Here is a 23,866-nt window from a genome sequence, read left to right on the forward strand (position 1 = left end):
TGGCATCAAGCGTCTATTGTGCTTATGCAGTAATCGTGTTTGCAAGTGAACGCCTCTCGCGCATGCGCGGTGACTGCAAGTTCAGCTTGCTTCACTTTCCTAAAACCACAAACTACTGCCTCAGTCTCCCAGACACTCTTCGGGCCCCAGGGACTCGCATCCAATCAGAGCTCATCTCATCTCCTGCACTCAGAGCTCCTCCTTTCTCAGTGACTCGCTCCTGATGCAAGAGGAGTGGGTCTTACCTCCATGTGTAGGCGTGTTTCTAAGTACCAAGGGGCATATTTATGACTGGGGTTGCGTCACACACACTGTGCAAGCACAACACAAGCCCGAAAATCAATTTATGAAGCCACGCAAGGCCACCTTGCATAGCCCTGAGTGGCTTCATAAGTCCAGAGTAACGCAGAGCAAATCACTGCGCTGCATTGCTCGGTGCCAGGGAGGCGTTCCATGGGTGTTGTGTGGGTGTTGTGTGGGTGCTGTGTGGGTGATCCCATGCACCATCCATGGATTTTGGTGCATTCCCCTATTTACCAATGAGCTAAAAATATTATGTCTTCCCAGGTAAGGCGTTACGAGGAGAAATAAATGTATTTCTCCTCGTTTCTTCCTCCTTCTATGTGTGCTGATTCTGCAACAAGCACAGAAAGAGGAATGTGCCTCAGGGGATTGTATTTGTGCCGGAAGTTAACCCTTCCTGCACAAAAAAATCCTCCTTACAACGCAGTTACCCTTGCGCCATGGAGCAAGGATGTCTGCATTTGTGCTAGGCTGCCAACACTGGGCCAACACACGGAATAAGACAGGAATGTGCTGTATCCTTTTAAATATGGTGCCTTCCTCCCCTTTCCCTGGCCCCCAGCACAGCAGGTCACTTGCTGGTTTACACTGCGTGTTTGTGCCATAAATATGGACCGAGGTCTTTATTGCCAGCAGGGGGCGGTAGAGGTCCCACACTGCCCCAATTCAGTCACACCCCACAACTGATACTTGGCATGCACCAATGTCCCCGCCCCAGGAACATATCTGACCCTATACGGGGAGTCTTGATTTAAATGGCAGCGTGCTAGACTGTAGGCAGACACAAAAATCAAAACTTCTATTTAGCAGAGTTAGAAGTGGCGGAAAAACATGGCAGTTACGGGTTAATATAGTCGTGCAAGTACATACAACGCATGCCTTTACAACAGAGTTTTTACATCGCAACATCCTTTACAACGCATTCTTTTACATCGCATGCCATTACATCGCATTTTCAGAAAATACCTTTAAAACGCATTGCATTACATCGCATTTAAGGTAAGTGTTGGATAGTATAGGGGTAAAGATTACTATTCTAACTCCAGGGGTTGCAACAGTAGGGTAAGTGTTGGATAGTGTAAGGGAACTATGCGTTGTAATGGTATGCATCGTAATGACTTGCAATGTAATGCCTGTGCTGTAGTGACATGCGTTGTAATCACATGCGTTGTAGTGACATACGATGAAATGGCTGTGTTGTAATGACATGCTATGTAAAGGATGTTGCGATGGAATTTCTGCTATGTAAAGGATGTTGAGATGTAATGACTGCGTTGTAAAGGTTGTTTCCCGTATCATGTCCATGTAAAACAGTGTTTTGAAGAATCCCTGTTGGGGGGCTCAGTCGCCCAAACTTCCAGCACATCACACTGGAGCTAAGGGCTTGCAATAGATGAGTGTGGATGGCATGCACACTGAGGCCACAGAAGAGCACAGGTTGAGCCACGAGGCCAAGTTCACACCCACTGAGACACGTGCACCCTCAGGAGGACATATGCACTCTCAGGATAATCTGTGCACATTCTCATTGCAGGAGGTTCGATGTGATCAAGATCCTGAAAGTCAAGGCTGCAAAAGTGGCGATTCCTTCAATGAAGATCGGGATGGAGCTCTGCCTGTAAGGATTGTTCCTCTGACCTATCACTCATACACTGGTGCAGTGTCTCTCCATGCAAGGGCTGTCTTTGCCTGCAAAGTCACTGACTGTTCTCAGATGCTGTACTGTGATTTCCTTTATGCTGCTGCTGCTCAGTGACTTCCTGTGTGCTATACTGTGACTTCATTTGCATTATTCTGTGTCTTCCAGTGCAGAGCTGCTGCTGCTTGGTACCTATTGTGTGGCTTCCTGTATACAGTTACCAGTCTGTGAGTTCCTGTATGCTGTGAGTTCCTGTGTGCTATCTTCTGTGACTCTTGCTGCAGAGCAGCTGCTCAGTGACTTCCTGTGTGCTATACTGTGACTTTACATGTGCTCTTCAGTGACTTCTGTTGCATAACTGCTGTGCTTGGTAACTATTGTGTGGCTTTCTGTATACAGTTCCAGTCTGTGAGTCCCTGTGTGCTGTGAGTTCCTGTGTGCTATCTCCTGTGCCTCATGCTGCAGAGCTGCTCCTACTCAGTGCCTTCCTGTGTGCTGTGAGTTCCTGTGTGCTATCTTCTGTGACTCTTGCTGAAGAGCTTCTGCTGCTCAGTGACTTCCTGTGTGCTATACTGTGACTTCATGTGTGCTCTTCTGTGACTGCAAGTGCAGAGCTGCTGCTGATGCTGCTTGATAACTATTGTGAGGCTTCCTGTAGACAGTTCCAGTCTGTGAGTTCCTGTGTGCTGTGAGTTCCTGTGTGCTATCTCCTGTGCCTCTTGCTGCAGAGCTGCTCCTGCTCAGTGACTTCCTGTGTGCTGTGAGTTCCTGTGTTATATCTTCTTGACTCTTGCTGTAGAGCTACTGCTACTCAGTGCCTTCCTGTGTGCTGTGAGTTCCTGTGTTATATCTTCTTGACTCTTGCTGTAGAGCTACTGCTACTCAGTGCCTTCCTGTGTGCTGTGAGTTCTTGTGTGCTATCTCCTGTGACTCTTGCTGCAGAGCTGCTGCTGCTCAGTGACTTCCTGTGTGCTATACTGTGACTTCATGTGTGCTCTTCTGTGACTGCCAGTGCAGAGCTGCTGCTGCTGCTTGGTAACTATTGTGTGGCTTCCTGTATACATTTCCAATCTGTGAGTTCCTGTGTACCGTGAGTTCCTGTGTGCTATCTCCCGTGACTCTTGCTGTAGAGCTGCTGCTACTCAGTGCCTTCCTGTGTGCTGTGAGTTCCTGTGTGCTATCTCCCATGACTCTTGCTGTAGAGCTGCTGCTACTCAGTGCCTTCCTGTGTGCTGTGAGTTCCTGTATGCTGTCTCCCGTGACTATTGCTGTAGAGCTGCTGCTACTCAGGGACTTCCTGTGTGCTATACTGTGACTTCATCTGTGCTCTTCTGTGACTGCCAGTGCAGAGCTGCTGCTGCTGCTTGGTAACTATTGTGAGGCTTCATGTATACATTTCCAGTCTGTGAGTTCCTGTGTGCTGTGAGTTCCTGTGTGCTATCTCCTGTGACTCAATGTTCGCAGGGGCCTTCTGGTTTATCTCCAACGTAGAGACCTTTAATATTGTAATTGCTAATAATCCCTAAAAAGGAAAATCCTTTATAAAGGACGGATTCCCATCACTACCGAAGTGACATGCTTCACCAACCGGGATCTCCTCCTGGTTGCAAAATCTAGTGCAGCCAAGGGCTACAACCCCCTCACCGAGAGGGAGGAGCTCTGGTATGTTTTCAAAGGAATGTAGCATTGCTAGGATTTCCTAAAATCCCACAGATGTGAAAAATTGTGATGAATATGAGTGATGGACGCAGTGCCTGCGTGTGAAAAGTGAAGTGAAGATTAAAATTGGTTAAACAAACCAAGTATAACAATGGGTCAGCGAAATCATAATGTAGCTATCTAAATAACTGTGTGTGTAGTGTTAGAACACAGTCCCTGAATCCAAGGTATTCCTGGTGAAAAATGTGTTCCCATCTGATACCCGTCCTGTACCGCCCTACATCATTTGGGATCCTTCACCCGAAGGAAGTGGAAACAAATCCACTTAGGATTAGGTAGATTGTGTCCTAATCATGTGAAGGAGTTAAGGATGTGTAGATGTAAACTATATGATGGTATCAGGGGGCAAAAGATAATAAGCAGTGCAATAAGTGCTCTCTGTAGCGTGTAATAAAGTGAAATTAATATTGGGTTGTGGGAGTGGAAAAGAAGGGATTTATTATGGTCCTACCCACACCCAAGGTTAAAAAACAGTGCAAAGTAGTGTCAACAAATAACTACTTAGGTCTTATCTAGGTCGACATGTTTCTGCAGTTTTTTGGCTTACAAGATACCCATCTGCTTCATCAGGACCTTAATGATCGAATGCTACTGCTATTTAGAGTGAAAAGAGTGTACAAAAATCATATCACCTGAGAACGCCGGTTGAAATGATCCATTTGGTCACCAAAGGACAAACAAACATACACATAATACAAAATGCACACAGTTAGTGACGATAGCTACAAATACACAGAGAATATCTCGTGATGTTGGTGTATATGCCAATTATTATTGGTCAATCGTTGTTAAGCAATCAACTGATTGGCCAGGTAAAGAAATCCTGGAGTAAAAGAGGTTGTATACACTCACCCACAGTCTGGGGAATGAACTCTCCACCTCACCCGGCCACAGCTCAGGTACAAATGGAGCACCGCTCTATTGGATGTGAAAAGAAAAATTAATGAAAGAGGAAGAGTTCGATAGAACTCAGTTAGAAAACACAAGCTTTTCCCAGCGTGTTGGTTTTATCACCGTTTTGAATTTCAGCCTGGTACAGGGGAAAGTAAATGGTATTTGCGATATAGCCTTTAAGTATTCCAAGTACAACTAGATTATGTGCTTGAGTAAGGTGTTTGTACTCCGTCGCTTAGTTATTGGCAACCAAGCACCCGTTGATGTCTGTCGGGTATCTGGGCTTAATGGAGGATCGAACAAATTTAGCATTCAGAAAGGTACTCCCTCTCGAATCTAAAATGCTTACTTAAACGGAAGCGTCAGCTTTTCCCATTCCGTTCCGTTAAATATCGAAGCCCCCAACCCGCTTACCTGTCCGTCGGTACTCCTCGCCTTCCTCTAGGCTGACAGTGGGAGGTACCGATCGGGCAGGAAGCGGAATACTTAAACAGCTTCTAATTGGCCGGCGGGGAGACACGTGGCGCGCCTTGTCACGCGCGCCCGAAAACTACAGAAAAACTGGGAAATGTAGTTTGTTTATTATTAGTCCCTCGCCAGTGATTGTCGAGTGTTGTTTAAACGGGGCTACATGATTTTAATCATACAACGCACAATCTAGTAATGGAAAAAATAAAATAAATGCCTATTGTGAGGGAAGGCACCAATGCTTTACGAGCCAAGAGATAGCACGTGAATTGGCACGTGTACCTCAGAACTACGCCGTGAATGGGTAGTGTAGTTTATTTATCTGTAACCTCTCGCTCAATGCTGTATAGAACCGTTTCAGCGCCTTAGTTTACTGTAGCATTTAATGCCCAATCTTATAATCACAAGAACATGTTAAATGAACTGAAAGTTGGTTCTACTGAGAACAGTGATGTATGTTGAATTTCAGCACATAGGGTATCATTACCGCTTGATCTATTCTGCTCACATTGGGTTGTATGGTGGGGTTAGGGGGGACCAATTACTTGCTTCTATGTGTTCTATTCCCATTATCAATTGCAATGATTACTATGAAAAGTCATAGTTTGCGGTGGAGAGAAAAGAACTGCAACATTTTGGCTCATAGATGCAAAACTTACTGCACCGTATCCAATGGACAATGACCTATAGCGACATCCACGGGATGTCCTCATTCAGACCTGTTATATCGGTTTGAAGTTTATGCACCCATCTTTGTTCTCTTCGATGTAGGAAAGTGCTGATATCTGTTAGATGTTTAGGGATTATAGGTTGTTCCAGCAGTGTCCATTGTAAGTCGGTGGGAGCATGTTGAGCCTCTAAGAAATGTTTTGTCATTCGTGTTGTCTGTTTGCTGCAGCGTATTGAGCTCTTATGCTCTGAGATCCTGGTCTTTACTTTTCTCGTGGTCATCCCCACATATTTTTTCTCGCAGGGACAGCTGATTAGGTATATGAGGTTTGAGCTATTGCAGTTCGTAAACCTAAGCTGTTCCCACGGATGTTCTGTCCCAATGTTGAGTGTAGTAGATTTACGGGTCTGGGGGCATGCTGCACACTGTCCACAAGGATGGTGTCCAGTTACAGCCGGCATGTCCCACAGAGTGCCTATTGTTTTGGGGATTTCCATCTTAGGTCTTGTGTGGACCAATTTGGTCCTTGAGATTTTGTCCCCTTTTAAAGGCGAATAGGGGAACGGGCAGTCTGTCATTACCCGTATTGAGAATGCCCCAGTGTTTCTTGATGATGCTAGTGATTTGGTTTGATAGTGTACCAAATGTTGTCACACAGGTCATTCGTTCTGTCTTTTGTTTGGGCGGCATTATTTCCAATAGGCTAGCTCTATTGTTGTTTTGCGCTCTTTTCTTTGATCGGTTTACCAGTTGTTTCGGGTAATCCTTATCCAAGAGGTCTCTTCTTAGATTTTTAGCATGTGTCTCAAAAGATTCTTTATCTGTGCAATTTCTGTGTATGCGCAGAAATTGCCATAGGGCAAATTATCCTGAAGGGACTTAGGGTGGCAACTGTGGTAATTTAACAGAGAGTTTCGGGCCATGGGTTTCTGATAGAGCTCCGACTTGAGCCCATCCACTGTGCCAATGATCATGAGATCTAGGAAAGCCAACCTGCATGTGTTGAATTCCATGGTGAAATTAAGATAACGATTTCTTTGGTTCAGCCACTCATGGAATTCTTTTAGTTGGGTTTCTGTCCCACGCCACACCACAAGGATGTCATCGATGTAGCGTTTCCATGCTCGCAGACACGATAGATGGGGGTTGGTGTCTGCGAGCACGTGCTGTTGTTCAAATTGGTGCACGTACAGATTCGCGAGACTGGGGGCAAAAACGCTGCCCATACTGGTCCCGCTAATCTGTAAATAAATTGAATCCTCAAAGGCAAAGAAGTTCTCCGTCATGGCCAGAGTTGCCAAGTTCATAATGAGTCTAACTGGAGTTATGGAGTTTAACTCCCGTGATAGTAACAGATCTTCTATCACTTGTAGAGTCTCCGTCTGGGGTATGGATGTGTATAGACTCTCGACATCAAACGACACCAACAGATCTTTATTGATGTCGTATTCAATGTCGGGTAACAGTCTTAAGACATCTTTGGTGTCTTTTAAGTAGGAGGGCATCTCTCGCACCATAGGTTGTAGGAACACGTCGACAAAGGTCGACAAGGGTTCCAAGAGCGAACCTATCTCAGATATTATGGGTCGGCCCGGTGGGGGACGTTGGACCTTATGTATTTTTGGCAATTGATAAAAATACGGGGTGACCGGATTAGATACTTGTAAGTATTGGCCCTCTTTCGGAGTGAGCCAGCCTTCTGCTAAGGCTTCCTCAACGATAAGAGCTATGACATTGGTTAGTCTAGCCGTCGGGTCTTTCTTCAGTTTTCTGTATGACTGACCGTCGTTGAGCTGGCGTAAGCACTCATTCCGATATGTTTCCACATCAAGGATGACCACCCCTCCCCCCTTGTCTGCTGGTTTTATCACAATGAGGGGATTTTCTGTTAGATCTTTGATGGCATTTTTTTCATCTCTGGTCACATTGGAAAACATCCTCTGCCTACTATTGAAGAGCTCCTTGATGTCATGATTAACCGCTTCTTCAAAAGTTAGCACCTTGGGGGGTTGACCTAACACGGTAGGATTAAATGTCGAAGGTTTCTTCAAACCAGTGTTACTTGAGGCAACATCTTGTGAGTTTTCAGTTGCTTTATTAGCAAACAGGAAATGCAGCCTGATCTTGCGGTAAAGTTTGCTAAGTTCGATCTGGGCCTGAAATGGATCGGTGTAATTTGTTGAAACAAACCCAAGGCCTTTGTTTAGCACTCGCTCTTGGGTATCTGTAAGTTGTTGGGAGCTCAGATTTATGACTAGGCTGGTCCCGCTGTGGTTGTTGGTTGCTCCTGCGGGATCTTCTTCCCACTCCTCAGATCCATGGTCTGGGGTGGTATGTTCCAGCGGACCTGTCCTTGTCTGGGAGTTCTTTGACGACCTCGGCTTCTCCTGCCCCCCCATAAAAAAGACTGTTGGTTGTAGTCTCCATAGAATGGGGGCGGGCCGTATGGGTTCATCATAGGCGGAAAAGGGGGTTGTCCCCATGGTGAAGGTTGCCACCAGGGTGGAAATTGTGGTTGAGGAAAATCTGGATTGAATCCTCTCCACCCTCTCCTGTTCCCACCTCTACCTCTTTGTTTGAAGGATGACTGACTGGTGTTTGATCCATCGGAGTCACTGGAGACTCCATCGGAGCTGGAGCTCCCTTAGTTGGAACCACCCTTGTATCCGGTTTTTTGGTTGGTGGGACAGAAGGTGTCGCTGGTGTATGGGTACACCTTTTCCATTGAGAATTTTGCAAGGTCTTTCTTAAACTTCTCCAATTTAGTGAAGAGTATCGAGTTTCTGAACTCCTTACTAGACTTGTTACCATCATCTTGGTGCTTAGTAAATATTTTGCTTGATGAGATCGTTGTCTTGATCTGGCCTTCTAGGACCTGAATCTCTATCATTATCTTGGCTGCTGTTTTTTTTGCCGTTTTTATGATCAGGCATAGCCAGTCACGCGTGCATTTCCACGCTATTAACGACCAATCATGGAGGAAGGTCTTGTCGTCCAGAAAGAGACGGGGGACGTTCCCTACTATGAGGCCGTTAGGTGCACAGTTGTTCCTCAAGTAATCAGCCATGATGATACCATGTACGCACACTCTCGCATGGTTCTTTTTCAGAATTAATACCTTTGCCCAGCCATCTTCAGAACCAGTCGAAGTGGCGGGTGTTGGAGTGAACATATCAAGCATGCTCGGATTATCTGCAAGTAAAGTCTGGATTTCATCCTCATCAAAGGCTAAGCCTAAATTTGTGGCCATGATGTTACCAGTGTTTCTCGAACAGTGTTCCACAAGCTCCTCTACTCAAACAAAAATAGATTCCAAACACATACATGAGTCGGAAAATGAGTCCCGCCCGTAGTCAGCTGACTACACTAGAACATAAATACAATAAGGGGGCGTGTAAGGGAAGTGTTTAATGACCTAGCATTGTTATAGTCCCTACAAATACTAAACAAACCAAGTATAACAATGGGTCAGCGAAATCATAATGTAGCTATCTAAATAACTGTGTGTGTAGTGTTAGAACACAGTCCCTGAATCCAAGGTATTCCTGATGAAAAATGTGTTCCCATCAGATACCCGTCCTGTACCGCCCTACATCATTTGGGATCCTTCACCCGAAGGAAGTGGAAACAAATCGACTTAGGATTAGGTAGATTGTGTCCTAATCATGTGAAGGAGTTAAGGATGTGTAGATGTAAACTATATGATGGTATCAGGGGGCAAAAGATAATAAGCAGTGCAATGAGTGCTCTCTGTAGCGTGTAATAAAGTCACCAGGGTGGAAATTGTGGTTGAGGAAAAGCTGGATTGAATCCTCTCCACCCTCTCCTGTTCCCACCTCTACCACTTTGTTTGAAGGATGACTGACTGGTGTTTGATCCATCGGAGTCACTGGAGACTCCATCGGAGCTGGAGCTCCCGTAGTTGGAACCACCCTTGTATCCGGTTTTTTGGTTGGTGGGACAGAAGGTGTCGCTGGTGTATGGGTACACCTTTTCCATTGAGAATTTTGCAAGGTCTTTCTTAAACTTCTCCAATTTAGTGAAGAGTATCGAGTCTCTGAACTCCTTACTAGACTTGTTACCATCATCTTGGTGCTTAGTAAATATTTTGCTTGATGAGATCGTTGTCTTGATCTGGCCTTCTAGGACCTGAATCTCTATCATTATCTTGTCTGCTGTTTTTTTTGCCGTTTTTATGATCAGGCATAGCCAGTCACGCGTGCATTTCCACGCTATTAACGACCAATCATGGAGGAAGGTCTTGTCGTCCAGAAAGAGACGGGAGACGTTCCCTACTATGAGGCCGTTAGGTGCACAGTTGTTCCTCAAGTAATCAGCCATGATGATACCATGTACGCACACTCTCGCATGGTTCTTTTTCAGAATTAATACCTTTGCCCAGCCATCTTCAGAACCAGTCGAAGTGGCGGGTGTTGGAGTGAACATATCAAGCATGCTCGGATTATCTGCAAGTAAAGTCTGGATTTCATCCTCATCAAAGGCTAAGCCTAAATTTGTGGCCATGATGTTACCAGTGTGTCTCGAACAGTGTTCCACAAACTCCTCTACTCAAACAAAAATAGATTCCAAACACATACGTGAGTCAGAAAATTAGTCCCGCCCGTAGTCAGCTGACTACACTAGAACATAAATACAATAAGGGGGCGTGTAAGGGAAGTGTTTAATGACCTAGCATTGTTATAGTCCCTACAAATACTAAACAAACCAAGTATAACAATGGGTCAGCGAAATCATAATGTAGCTATCTAAATAACTGTGTGTGTAGTGTTAGAACACAGTCCCTGAATCCAAGGTATTCCTGGTGAAAAATGTGTTCCCATCAGATACCCGTCCTGTACCGCCCTACATCATTTGGGATCCTTCACCCGAAGGAAGTGGAAACAAATCCACTTAGGATTAGGTAGATTGTGTCCTAATCATGTGAAGGAGTTAAGGATGTGTAGATGTAAACTATATGATGGTATCAGGGGGCAAAAGATAATAAGCAGTGCAATAAGTGCTCTCTGTAGCGTGTAATAAAGTCACCAGGGTGGAAATTGTGGTTGAGGAAAAGGTGGATTGAATCCTCTCCACCCTCACCTGTTCCCACCTCTACCTCTTTGTTTGAAGGATGATTGACTGGTGTTTGATCCATCGGAGTCACTGGAGACTCCATCGGAGCAGGAGCTCCCGTAGTTGGAACCACCCTTGTATCCGGTTTTTTGGTTGGTGGGACAGAAGGTGTCGCTGGTGTATGGGTACACCTTTTCCATTGAGAATTTTGCAAGGTCTTTCTTAAACTTCTCCAATTTAGTGAAGAGTATCGAGTCTCTGAACTCCTTACTAGACTTGTTACCATCATCTTGGTGCTTAGTAAATATTTTGCTTGATGAGATCGTTGTCTTGATCTGGCCTTCTAGGACCTGAATCTCTATCATTATCTTGTCTGCTGTTTTTTTCGCCGTTTTTATGATCAGGCATAGCCAGTCACGCGTGCATTTCCACGCTATTAACGACCAATCATGGAGGAAGGTCTTGTCGTCCAGAAAGAGACGGGGGACGTTCCCTACTATGAGGCCGTTAGGTGCACAGTTGTTCCTCAAGTAATCAGCCATGATGATACCATGTACGCACACTCTCGCATGGTTCTTTTTCAGAATTAATACCTTTGCCCAGCCATCTTCAGAACCAGTCGAAGTGGCGGGTGTTGGAGTGAACATATCAAGCATGCTCGGATTATCTGCAAGTAAAGTCTGGATTTCATCCTCATCAAAGGCTAAGCCTAAATTTGTGGCCATGATGTTACCAGTGTGTCTCGAACAGTGTTCCACAAGCTCCTCTACTCAAACAAAAATAGATTCCAAACACATACGTGAGTCGGAAAATTAGTCCCGCCCGTAGTCAGCTGACTACACTAGAACATAAATACAATAAGGGGGCGTGTCAGGGAAGTGTTTAATGACCTAGCATTGTTATAGTCCCTACAAATACTAAACAAACCAAGTATAACAATGGGTCAGCGAAATCATAATGTAGCTATCTAAATAACTGTGTGTGTAGTGTTAGAACACAGTCCCTGAATCCAAGGTATTCCTGGTGAAAAATGTGTTCCCATCTGATACCCGTCCTGTACCGCCCTACATCATTTGGGATCCTTCACCCGAAGGAAGTGGAAACAAATCCACTTAGGATTAGGTAGATTGTGTCCTAATAATGTGAAGGAGTTAAGGATGTGTAGATGTAAACTATATGATGGTATCAGGGGGCAAAAGATAATAAGCAGTGCAATAAGTGCTCTCTGTAGCGTGTACCATAATAATCCCCTTCTTTTCCACTCCCACAACCCAATATTAATTTCACTTTATTACACACTACAGAGAGCACTTATTGCACTGCTTATTATCTTTTGCCCCCTGATACCATCATATAGTTTACATCTACACATCCTTAACTCCTTCACATGATTAGGACACAATCTACCTAATCCTAAGTGGATTTGTTTCCACTTCCTTCGGGTGAAGGATCCCAAATGATGTAGGGCGGTACAGGACGGGTATCTGATGGGAACACATTTTCACCAGGAATACCTTGGATTCAGGGACTGTGTTCTAACACTACACACACAGTTATTTAGATAGCTACATTATGATTTCGCTGACCCATTGTTATACTTGGTTTGTTTAGTATTTGTAGGGACTATAACAATGCTAGGTCATTAAACACTTCCCTTACATGCCCCCTTATTGTATTTAAGATTAAAATTGGTTAACAAGAGAAAAGAGAAGGTTTTATTCATTATCTCTTGATATCCAAATTAAAAACAGTGCAAATGCAATTCTGAAATAATAACTGCATAAATCCAGAAACAAGGTCTACATGTTTCAGCCATGTGGATTATGTGTAATGCTGGCCTTCATCAGGACCTAAATGTATTATTGCTACTGAGCAGTGAATGAGTGGAAAAAAACTGAAAAAAGACTTTCAAAATACAACACAAGGTTTGAACAAATACAACCTTCTGACCTGGTATCTAGGTCCATGTTGGATTAAAGAATGCTGGTGGCATCCATAATTCTCGAGAAAACAGCCTCACCTCACCTGGCGCCAGCTCAGGAAATGAGGCCCTGCTCTGTCAGTCTGTACCTCGGGCCACTTCTGAGCCACATACATACAGAGGTCTTGTGAATTACGTATGCCATCAGCATTCTGTAATCCACCAAGGACCTAGACACCAGGTCAGAAGGTTGTATTTGTTCCAACCTATTAGCGGAGATAATGGGCTTGATAATATGCCCTTGACCCAAGCCTTTCTTTGCCTTCTCATTTTGCTGTCATGCTCCACTGTGTCCAGTTCCACTTTTGTATCTGAAAAGGCCTGTTTGCATTGTGGCTGCTCTGCTTCCATGCACATGTGTACTGTGGCCGAGGAATGGCACTGCGAGAGCACTCTGTCATATAAATACATTTGAAGTGATGGCCGAGTGGAACAGTCAGCTGATTGGGAAGGGCACAGTCCAGTGTTCGTTCAATGGTCAGTGAAACGCCAGACCGCTCACGTGCAGGGATCTAGTGAGGAGTACGTGAATTTAACAATTTGACCCTTCCAACTATCTGCAAAGTTATCTGCCAATCAGAGTGAGCACACATGAAAACCTACATCAGTCCGCATGCATTCAGGCACTTTCACCCTGCACTCAGACACTCACCAACCTTCATTCACGCACTACTCACCCTGCACAAAGATCACTCACTCCATTTTCCTTGCACTCATGCATTGCTCCCACACTTCTTATTGTTAACACCATACGGGAAACCAAATGCATTTACCAATGCTTGTTCTTTTTATTTTCAATGCAGCCTGTACTCCAGTTTCCCTGCCTCCTCCCCACGTTACCTTTAATTTTGTGTCATCTGTGTCATCTAGCCCTGTGCACCTTGCTCCTTCCCCAGGTATCCACTAGCTTCTTTCTTTCATTCCTGTCAGGACACCAACCAAAAGGGAAACCTACCTACCGCTGGACGCCACTCCGCTCCTGGGGCCATGACGCTGTGGTCTCGCCGCCCTACTCCATCGCGGCAGCTGGAGACTACAGCTCCCAGAGGGCAGAGCGAACACTTCCGGCCGGCCACTTCCTTCCGCTGCGCGCCCGGAGGCGCTACTTAACCAGGGCATCTCCTCCGCGTCGCGGACGCGCGCGGACAGCGCCGGGCGAAGCCCTGGCAAAGGGCGGGCCCTCTGTGGCCCTCAGAGGTCATCAGTGGTCGGGCGGGCCACCCATCTAACGTTCCCCCTAAAGGTGAGCACTTCTTTTGGCTGCTAAAATGGGCAAACGTAGCGCTATAAGCAACACCACAAATCTAGTCACCCAGGACGCTGAAACCTCTGCATCTCTCATAACGTCTTTTGAAACATTAATAGACACTGCATTTAATGAGATTGCCGAAACTGAGAGGAGGCTTTCCATGGGTTCACTTACCACTAACCAACTAAGCACAACAGGTAGCTCAAATGGTAACACGCATATATTTCCTGAAGTTATCGTGGTAAAACCACAATCTGCTGTTAGTCTGCCCATTGTCCTTGAAGACGGAAAAACTACCATTTACACAGTCCCAGGCGTAGCTCCGGACCCTGCCTCATTATTACCAACTACTGAGATCACCGAGAATACAGGAGCCAAGCGAAAAAGGGGCCCAGTAAAATCAACACACAACAAAAGGAAGCAGCCCCCTAAGAGCACTAATCAACCAACACCACAAAGTATGTGGACCAGGGGGAAGAAACAAAAACAACATTCAGTATCCTTGCCGGATCAACCTCATCTGGGTGATATCGTAGTTATAAATGATGGTCTAAATTCAACGACCATTTCCACTCAGACAGAATTCCCCAAGGAAAATAGTCCCCATTCTCAATCAAAGGGGAATCTTATTGAGACCATTGCGGATACAATTTTTAAACAACTTGAAGGTCAAATGATCAGGCAATTTAATAATATTTTTAAGAGACTTGACAGACTGGAAAATTTAATCAAAAATGATGATGCCAAGAGAAAAGGCACGGTGTGCCTGGATAAGTTAAGATGCAAACGTCTGTTAAAAGACCTGGAATCTACCACCCGTGCCCTCACTAGCGGCGATTATATAAAAAACTGCAATTTGCCCACAACAAATGGGGTTAAGGAACCACAGGCTGCTATCAGTCCACTCACGACTATAACATCTGCAGCGACTGCAAGTACAAGGGAAAGTAATCCCCCTGTTTCCTCAAGCAAATCATCCACCCCTTCGTCTTCCCTGCCCTCTACTGTTATCAGTGCCCCTAAGAACAATCATAAATGTAATTCTGCTATAGGCACGGCAAAGCAGAATGCTCCTTCAAACTCCAGCCAGCGCCAGAATAAGAACTCACATGAGGACACTAGGCCTTTCAAACATCAAGGCCATGCCTTACATCTTCCACCTGAGGCGTGCCCTTATGTCTTGGTTCTGGCAGGCATTCCACCCCTTAGGGAAGGGCAAGGAGAATCGTGGGTTCAATTGCACAATAAATGTATTGACTGGTTAACCAAGCATAAGGGGGTCGGCTACGACATTTCCAAAGGAATTATATCTACACGTCGAGTAACCTGGGTTGGTCCTCTTTTTAAAAACATTAACGGGGACTGTATTATAGTCAATTTCAGGAACCCTGGCACTGTGAAATTTCTATTAAACAAAAACTTTGTCCAACATGGCCCATCTACTGTGGTGACCCCTTTGCCGCTTAGTTACTTTTATCGACCCCCACACAGAATGATGCAGCCACCACCTGTATTCCCACTGCAAAACAGGTTCTCAATACTTCGTGACCTGGGCACTTTGGATTGACTGTCATCCACTGCTGAAGAACCTGTCTCTGTGTGTTCGGGCCTTGACCACACAGCGGAAACATCATCCGAGGTACCCTTGTTATTACCCGAAACCTTTCTGTTTGAAACACCATGTGAACAACAGGTGAATACTATAACAGCACTGCAACCACCTCAAACTCAATCCGGACAAGACTGAACTAGTCTTGACCGGAGGTGGTTGCAGTCCTTGGTCCCCTTCTCACTGGCCCTCCCCACTCGGTGCTCCCCCACTCCCGGTCCCCAAAGTCAAAACCCTTGGTATCTTCCTTAATCCCTCACTTTCTGTTCACTCACAGGTTAGTTCTGTTGTCTCCTCTTGTTTATTCTCCCTCAGAACCATCAGGAAGATCTCTCGGTTCTTTTCACTCCCCGCCCTAAAGATCATAGTGCTGGCAATGGTGTTGTCGCGCCTCGACTACGGCAACATCATTTACAATGGCGCGCCTGCCTACGCCATTCACCGGCTGCAACTAGTGCAGAACCAGGCGGCCCGACTTATCTATGGCCTGCCTAAATATCATCGGGCCACCCCTTTACTGCAGGCACTGCACTGGCTGCCGGTGAAAGAGCGGGCCCTGTTCAAGCTTGGGTGCCTCACCTTTCAGGCTAGAATGGGCACTGCACCAGAGTTCATCTGCTCGGCTATCAAGCCTTACACCCCAGGGAGAGAGCTTCGCTCCTCTCACCTGGCCCTCTTAACTGTCCCCCGATTCAAAAAGAAAAAGGCTGGCGGCACCAAGTTTTCTGTTCTGGCCCCTGTGTTTTGGAACTCCCTGCCCGCGGCACTCCGCACAACACCCTCCTACACTGAATTTAGGAAAAACCTCAAAACCTTCCTTTTTTCTCGTGCTTTTGCTGCCTAATTTCTCCTCATTTGCCATCCCCTCGCAATCTGAAGCGCCATGAAACCGCATGGTATAAGTGCGCTATATAAATGTTTTTAAATTCAAATTCAAATTCAAAATTCACTCACCCTAGGAACTGACCAGGACCCTTGCTTGAGGCCCGATAAAAATTTGCTAATCCTTAGTTGGAACATTGCCGGCCTGAAGGCAAAGATGGAAATCAAATCTTGGAAGGACTGGGTTAATTGTCATGATGTGTTAATGTTCCAAGAAACTTGGTGCACGGATGACCGGCCACTTGAGGGATACAGCTGGATGGACAGAAATACAGGAAATTTGACGGTATCTGTCTAGGAGGGGATTTCAATGCACATATACACTTTAGAAACCCCCCCTGTAGAAGAGGTATAGAACTGTCGAACCTCCTTGCAACTAGAGAACTTGTAAATTGCATGGAGTATACACTGAAATGAGCGTTGCCCCGTTTCCCACTTTTATTGGTCATGGGAGTGGTACTACGATTGATTATGTATTTGTTTCACCTTCCATTGCTAATGTTCTAACTAAGGCTGAGGTAGTGTGCAAGGTATATAGTGACCATTACCCTATTGTAATTCACCTACTACTTCCGGGGGGTAAGTGTTCACAAAATGAAATAGGTGCAAGAAACTTGGAAGTTTCAACGGATAAACTGAGGGTAATTTGGAGGGGCGTGGATAACAGGGGAGTCCTGGCAAAGGTTATTAAAAAACACCCAGCTTTGATTGACAATTGCCTTTCCACCATTGATGACCGCAGGGGTAATGTAATTAAATCATTCAGTGAACTCTGCTCGGCAATAAAAAGTGAGATTTCCAGACCTGCCTCGAGGAAATCCGAGGAAACACCTAGATGGTTCGATGCCTCTTGCTCCAGGGCAAACAGGAAGCTAAGGGCTGCACTAAAATCTGAACCCAGGGATATTCCTCAAATAAGGCTACTCAGAGCAGAGTATAAATCTACCCTACGCATTAGAACTAACGAATTGGTCAAGACCCACTGGGATTCCCTGGCACGTACGGCCGAATTGAAAGATACTACTGGGTTTTGAAGGGAGGTAAAGAACCTAAGATCTATAGGTTCGAACTTACCAGCAATCAATTGTAATATCACTGGATCTGCGTGGGTTGAACACTTTGCTAAAATCTATGCTATACTGGACAACCCCGCTGTAACCTCCCTCCCCTTAAGCCCCCTTAACATCTCTGTGTCTGAGGTCGAGGAGGCTATAGCTGAAAGCGCAGGAAATAAAGCACCTGGCCCCGATGGGCTCTCAATCGATCAATTAAAGTGCAAACTTAACTTTTGGGCCCCACTACTATGTAACGTCTTTAATAACCTAACGAATGAACACATCCCCGAAACATGGTCATGTAGTACTATCGTGCCCATTTTAAAAAAAGGCGACAGGCTGGATCCCGGGTGCTACAGCCCTATATCGTTAATCGATAACACCTTGAAAGTCCTGGGGAGGGTCATCTTTAAAAGGATTAGAACCTGGGCAGATGAGGGCAAGATTTTACATCCCAGCCAGCTTGGCTTTCGCAGCAATGTTGGCACGGTGGAACAATGTTTGAACTTGAGTTTGATTATGGCAAAATATAATACCGCTAAAAAATCCCCCCTATATTTTGGTTTCATGGACTTAAGTTCTGCATTTGATTTTGTTAACCGTTCTCGTTTATGGTCTACCCTCCTTAATTATGGTTTGGATGATTATTTGGTCCACTTTTTAGCCTTTTTACATAGTGATCTAAGAGCACGTGTGCGCATTAACCAATCTGGCGAAGTTTCTGACGACATCAGCATTGGTAGGGGGGTCAGACAGGGGTGTGTGCTGGCCCCCCTGCTTTTTATCCTTTATATTAATGATCTGAGCTGCTCGCTGAGTACTCTATCAAAAGATGTACCCCATGTGAATGGAGTTCCCATACCCACTCTCCTTTACGCAGATGATGCGGTCCTAATGGGCCGCACACCAAAGGCACTTCGCACCTTAATCTCAGGCTTTGTCCGTTTTATGGCAGACCTAGGCTTGACCACTAACTTCAAAAAATCTCTCATTATGAGCTGTGGCCCCAAAAAATATAAAATTGCTGAGATTAAATCAGGGTCAAATGTCCTGAAAAGCACTTGCACTTTTCCCTATCTGGGGTTGCTATTTTCTAATACTGGTTCGTGGCAACCACACGTTTCTTACGCTAGGAATAAGTTGGGCAAAGCGATAAACTGTGTCACCTCTCTAAGACAACCCAACCATGCTGATGTGATTACACCACTAGTAAAGATTTACCAAACCCAATGCATCCCAACTGGCACCTATGGCGCTGAGGTCTGGGGTTATACAAACTGTACCCACATCCAGACCGAAGAAAATAGGTTCTGTCGGAAGGTGCTGGGTGGGGTTATTTGTTCCCCACACTATATATGCCATAGTGAATTAAACATCTCATATATAGAAGATTTTGTAAGATCTAGACCAGCGCTCTTCTGGCTAAAGATATGGATTAACCCAGCTGCCATTTTGACCCGCGATATAATCTTGGACTGTTTAAAATGTGATAGGGCACACTGTATACCATGGTTAAAAGCTGTTAAAGAATGCCTCGATAGCGTAGGACATGGTTATTTGTTTACTTCACCCAGTTTAATAAATCGCTCACATAAGACTATCATTCATAGGGCACTATATCACCTGTATTGAGAGGAGCGGGAAAGAAAGAACCTGTCAAAGTGTACCGTTACAAAATACATGGGCTATTCTGAACCTCAAATTAAACACCCAGGCCCTCCACACAGGTACTTACATTAACATCTTGGCAGATGGAATAGGAGCCTACTGTTTCGCTTTCGAGATGGGAGTATAGTAAATCTACTAAACTTCCCTTTGGGTTACAACAAACACCTGGAAACTTTGTATTGCCCGTGTAACCCAAATATGAAACAGAGTCTTATGCACTTTATGTTTTTCTGCGACTTCTATAAAGTGTTTTCCGCTCATTATTTAATGCCCTATTGTAGAAAATATAAGTTGACTAATTTTAGAATAGCACAGAGGTCTTTTTTACTACTGGGCTCCGATGAAGTAATATTCAGAGTGAGTTGTTTTCTTAAAGCTGCTGTTCGATCACGAGCCACTTTACATATTGATGTATAACATCCGCACATTGCACTTTCTATGCACTTTATAACTCTCTTTTGCACATTCTGCATTTTTTGCACATAATTGAAGTGGACCCATTAATGTTGCTGCTACTTTTCATCCATTTTTTATTCTGTTTTTTAACATACTTTTAAATGTATATAATGTTGTTTTTAGCAAGGAGGGACATTCTGTGAGTTACTGCGAAGTTGATCGATTGGTTTATGTCTTATGCCAGCTGTCACATTATTGTACTGTACTGTTTTGAAACTGCAATTGCATGTACTTTTATGGAGGTTTTTACTCCGAATAAAGATCTTTTGACTTGACTATTTCTTCGACCTTTTTCTTCTTTTTGCACATTTACAGCCCATCTTCTGGTGCTCCTTCACTAAACAGAAAACACTACAGCAACCCATGATTCCTCCAATTTAATATCACCCTTACTGTTTTTGTGTTCTTTAATTGTTCTTACTTCTCATGACATTTAAGGAATTCTATTTTTAAATTTATATACCAGCCCTCCTGCATCCTCGTTGGACCAACATTCTCCAAGGTGGGGTAAATGATGGAAAGAGATCAAGGATTGATGAAGAGCGGGTACAATTTGGAAGACCCACATTGATACAGGAGACCTGATTCTCGAATTCACAAGCCCTTTGGGCAACAACCTATGACCATTACTTCCTATATGATCTACAAAAAGTACCAGGGCTTCATGAAGAGGAACGTTTATAAGGGAGGATTCAACTTTTCTGTTCTTGGGCTAGACACGCATGTGGTGGCAGGAAACCACTGTCATGTCATCTTGTCCTAAAGATACTGGAGACTTTATGAGACCAGCTTGCCCTGAAGAGGCTGGAGACTTTGTTTGTCCAACTTGCCCTGAAGAGACTGGAGACTTTATGTGACCAGCGTGTCCTGAAGAGGCTGGAGACTTTATGTGACCAGCTTGTCCCAAAGAGGCTGGAGACTTTATGGGACCAGGTTGCCCTGAAGAGACTGGAGACTTTATGGGACCAGGTTGCCCTGAAGAGACTGGAGACTTTATCTGACCAGCTTGTCCCAAAGAGACTAGAGACTTTATGTGACCTGCTTGTCCTGAAGAGACTGGAGACTTTGTTTGTCCAGATTGCTCTGAAGAGACTGGAGACTTTATGTGACCAGCGTGTCCTGAAGAGGCTGGAGACTTTATGTGACCAGCGTGTCCTGAAGAGACTGGAGACTTTATCTGACCAGCTTGTCCCAAAGAGACTGGAGACTTTATGGGACCAGCTTGCCCTGAAGAGACTGGAGACTTTATGGGACCAGCTTGTCCTGAAGAGACTGGAGACTTTATGGGACCAGCTTATCCTGAAGAGACTAGAGACTTTGGGGGACCAGCGTGTCCTGAAGAGACTGGAGACTTTATGGGACCACCTTGTCCTGAGGAGACTGGAGACTATATGGAACCAGCTTGTCCTGAAGAGACTAGAGACTTTATGGGACCAGCTTGTCATGAAGAGACTGGAGACTTTATGGGACCAGCTTGTCCCAAAGAGGCTGGAGACTTTATGAGACCAGCTTGTCCTGAAGAGACTGGAGACTTTATGTGACCAGCTTGTCCCAAAGAGGCTGGAGACTTTGGGGGACAGCTTGTCCTGAAGAGACTAGAGACTTTATGGGACCAGCTTGTCCTGAAGAGACTAGAGACTTTATGGGACCAGCTTGTCATGAAGAGACTGGAGACTTTATGGGACCAGCTTGTCCTGAAGAGACTGGAGACTTTATGGGACCAGTTTGTCCTGAAGAGACTGGAGACTATATGGGACCAGCTTGTCCTGAAGAGACTAGAGACTTTATGGGACCAGCTTGTCATGAAGAGGACTGGAGACTTTATGGGACCAGCTTATCCTGAAGAGACTAGAGACTTTATGGGACCAACGTGTCCCAAAGAGGCTGGAGACTTTATGTGACTTGCTTGTTCTGAAGAGACATGTAAGAGATAAAACACGTTGGCATTGCAATAGGAAGACATCAGTGACCAAAGAAATGGCACACAGCCTTGGCAACAAGGAACTAATCTACCTCCACATTTTACACTATTCAACCTCCCCCTGCTCACAACAACATTGACCCTAAAGGTGAATGAATGAATGATCACCTTGCAAACACATGTTCACCCAGGATGTATGACGTTAGCACGCATACTATTACCACACATACCTTTACAACGCGGTATTTACAATGAATACCGTTACAACGCATAGCGCTTTGAGGTGCTGGATAGTGGTAAGTATAATTTTATATTCCAACTCCAGTCCCCGTGGACACTAGGGAAGGTGTTGGATATAAAATTAAACTTATTCCCTATCCTAGAGCGCCCCCCAGCGCAATGCGTTGTAATGGTATGCGTGGTAATGCCTGCGTTGTAATGGTAGTGCGTGGTAAAAAATGTGTGCTAAACATTGTATACCGTTCACCCAGGGCCGTCTTGGTGCTCGGACTGAATTCAACTATTATTTAGCATTTGTGAGCTTTGAGGTGAGTTTTCAAAGCTCTATGAAATAAAACATGATTGAGCCACCGGAAAGGGCTGATGGTGAATGATTCCAAGACTCAGTTCAGTTTGAATCTTCATTCGACTATCAAAAAGAGTTAGCCATAAAGTACAATCATATTAAATAAAAAACTGTTTAAGAAGGACAGGTACAGTCACAATTATTAAAATCAATTAATTTCTTACATTATATCAGAGTACATTCTCGCGTTATTAGGCTTCAAGAATAGTCATGGCATCATTATAGCTCGAGGGAAATCATCTACTAAATTAATAAAATCAACTCAATGTTGACACTATAGTTGGATGCTTTTCCTTGCATTGATCGATTTCAGAATGAACAAGGCAACTTTCTTACATATCAGGGGTTCACCAGGAATGTCATTGCTACTTTATGTGACCTAATGTTATGGGTGACAAACAATGGTCAAGATAAAAACACCTAAAATTATGATGAAAGTTTCAAAACAACATAAAGTGCAATGTGCTCTGTTTACTTTTGTTATCGCAAGGACATGGTTCTACATCGGATGGATGGGTCCTCACTTTTGGAAATCCAACGAGGTGACGAACAATGCCCCTTCTCAATCTTAGTAGCATAAAACTTTGCTGGATATAGGTCACATATGACAGGTAGTTATTGGCCCCCTCCTCTAAGCTATACGATTTATAAAAAAGCAAAAAAGGGCATTTTTCAGAGAAATCGCAAATTACCACCAACTTGAAGTTGGTGGTAATTTGCGATTCCTTAAGGCCAAATTGCACTTTTTCTGTGCTTCTTACATTGCATTGAAGTAATAGCAATTTGCGATTCCTTAAATGCAATCGCAAAATAAGGAATCGCAAATTTTGAGATTCCTTGTTTTGCGAGGCAGTTTTTCTTTCATACATACCATATTTTCATACATACCACTCAGCCAAATTGCGATCACAAACGCCGAAATTCGCAGAATTTCGGCATTTGCAATCGCAATTTGGAATGACACATATGGCCCTTGATCTCAAATCCAGCCTATACTGTAAATAGGATTCTCTGATCTCCTTCTTTGTATGGAGCAACATTTTTGATGTCTCTGACCATTCTGATATCTTAAACAAGTTTTCTAAAGTGGAATTAATATTTAATAGCCATGGAAACTTTAGTGCATTGTGCAAATTAAGACAATCTAAAATAATTCATTTGGTAAAAATAGTTTCTTCCCTTTTCCAAAATGAGGCCCCTAATAACAGTGGTCTGACCAATAAAAGGTCCTCTAAAAACTAGAGAATCACCTCGTGATGTACAATAGAGTTTGAAGCAGATGGCCGTCCCAGGACTCAAAAGCCTCTGTCTCCAACGCTGGATTGTCTTAAATGAAAGAACTGCGGCTCTAAAGAAGTGTGCGAAGCCAGGTATCAAGAGATTCGAGCCTGAATGTCAGAAGCACCACTACCATTTAGAGCTTGGAGAACCAGACACAGTGATTTGAAGTCAAATCAAATCAAAATGAGCTTGATTCGATTTTGAAAAGTTAAAATCCTAAAAGCATACTCATAATCCAACAATACATTTCCATAAATACTAAATACTAATACTAATTTATGGACAGCTATCATTGTGAAAAATTCTAAAAAATTAGGCTAATAATTGGGGGAATTTTATTCTTCCTTTAGTAAGCATTCCAGGACATATATCCCACAGTTCAGATGTTAACAGCTTTCCTTGTCCTCAATAC

General features: G+C 44.3%; 1 protein-coding gene across 1 annotated transcript in view; it reads left to right on the plus strand.

The window, feature by feature from the left end:
- The window catches only part of LOC147740901 (L-asparaginase-like), a 145,787-nt gene that overhangs the window by 97,257 nt on the left and 24,664 nt on the right, over positions 1-23,866 (plus strand). Inside the window, exon 4 of the mRNA XM_086925042.1 lies at positions 1,838-1,921. Coding sequence (XP_086781168.1) covers positions 1,838-1,921 — 84 coding nt within the window. The remainder of the gene's footprint in view (positions 1-1,837; positions 1,922-23,866) is intronic.

The sequence above is a fragment of the Lissotriton vulgaris genome, chromosome 1_1 (genome assembly GCF_964263255.1).
Source record: "Lissotriton vulgaris chromosome 1_1, aLisVul1.2, whole genome shotgun sequence".
In the NCBI taxonomy this organism is placed as follows: Eukaryota; Metazoa; Chordata; class Amphibia; order Caudata; family Salamandridae; genus Lissotriton; species Lissotriton vulgaris.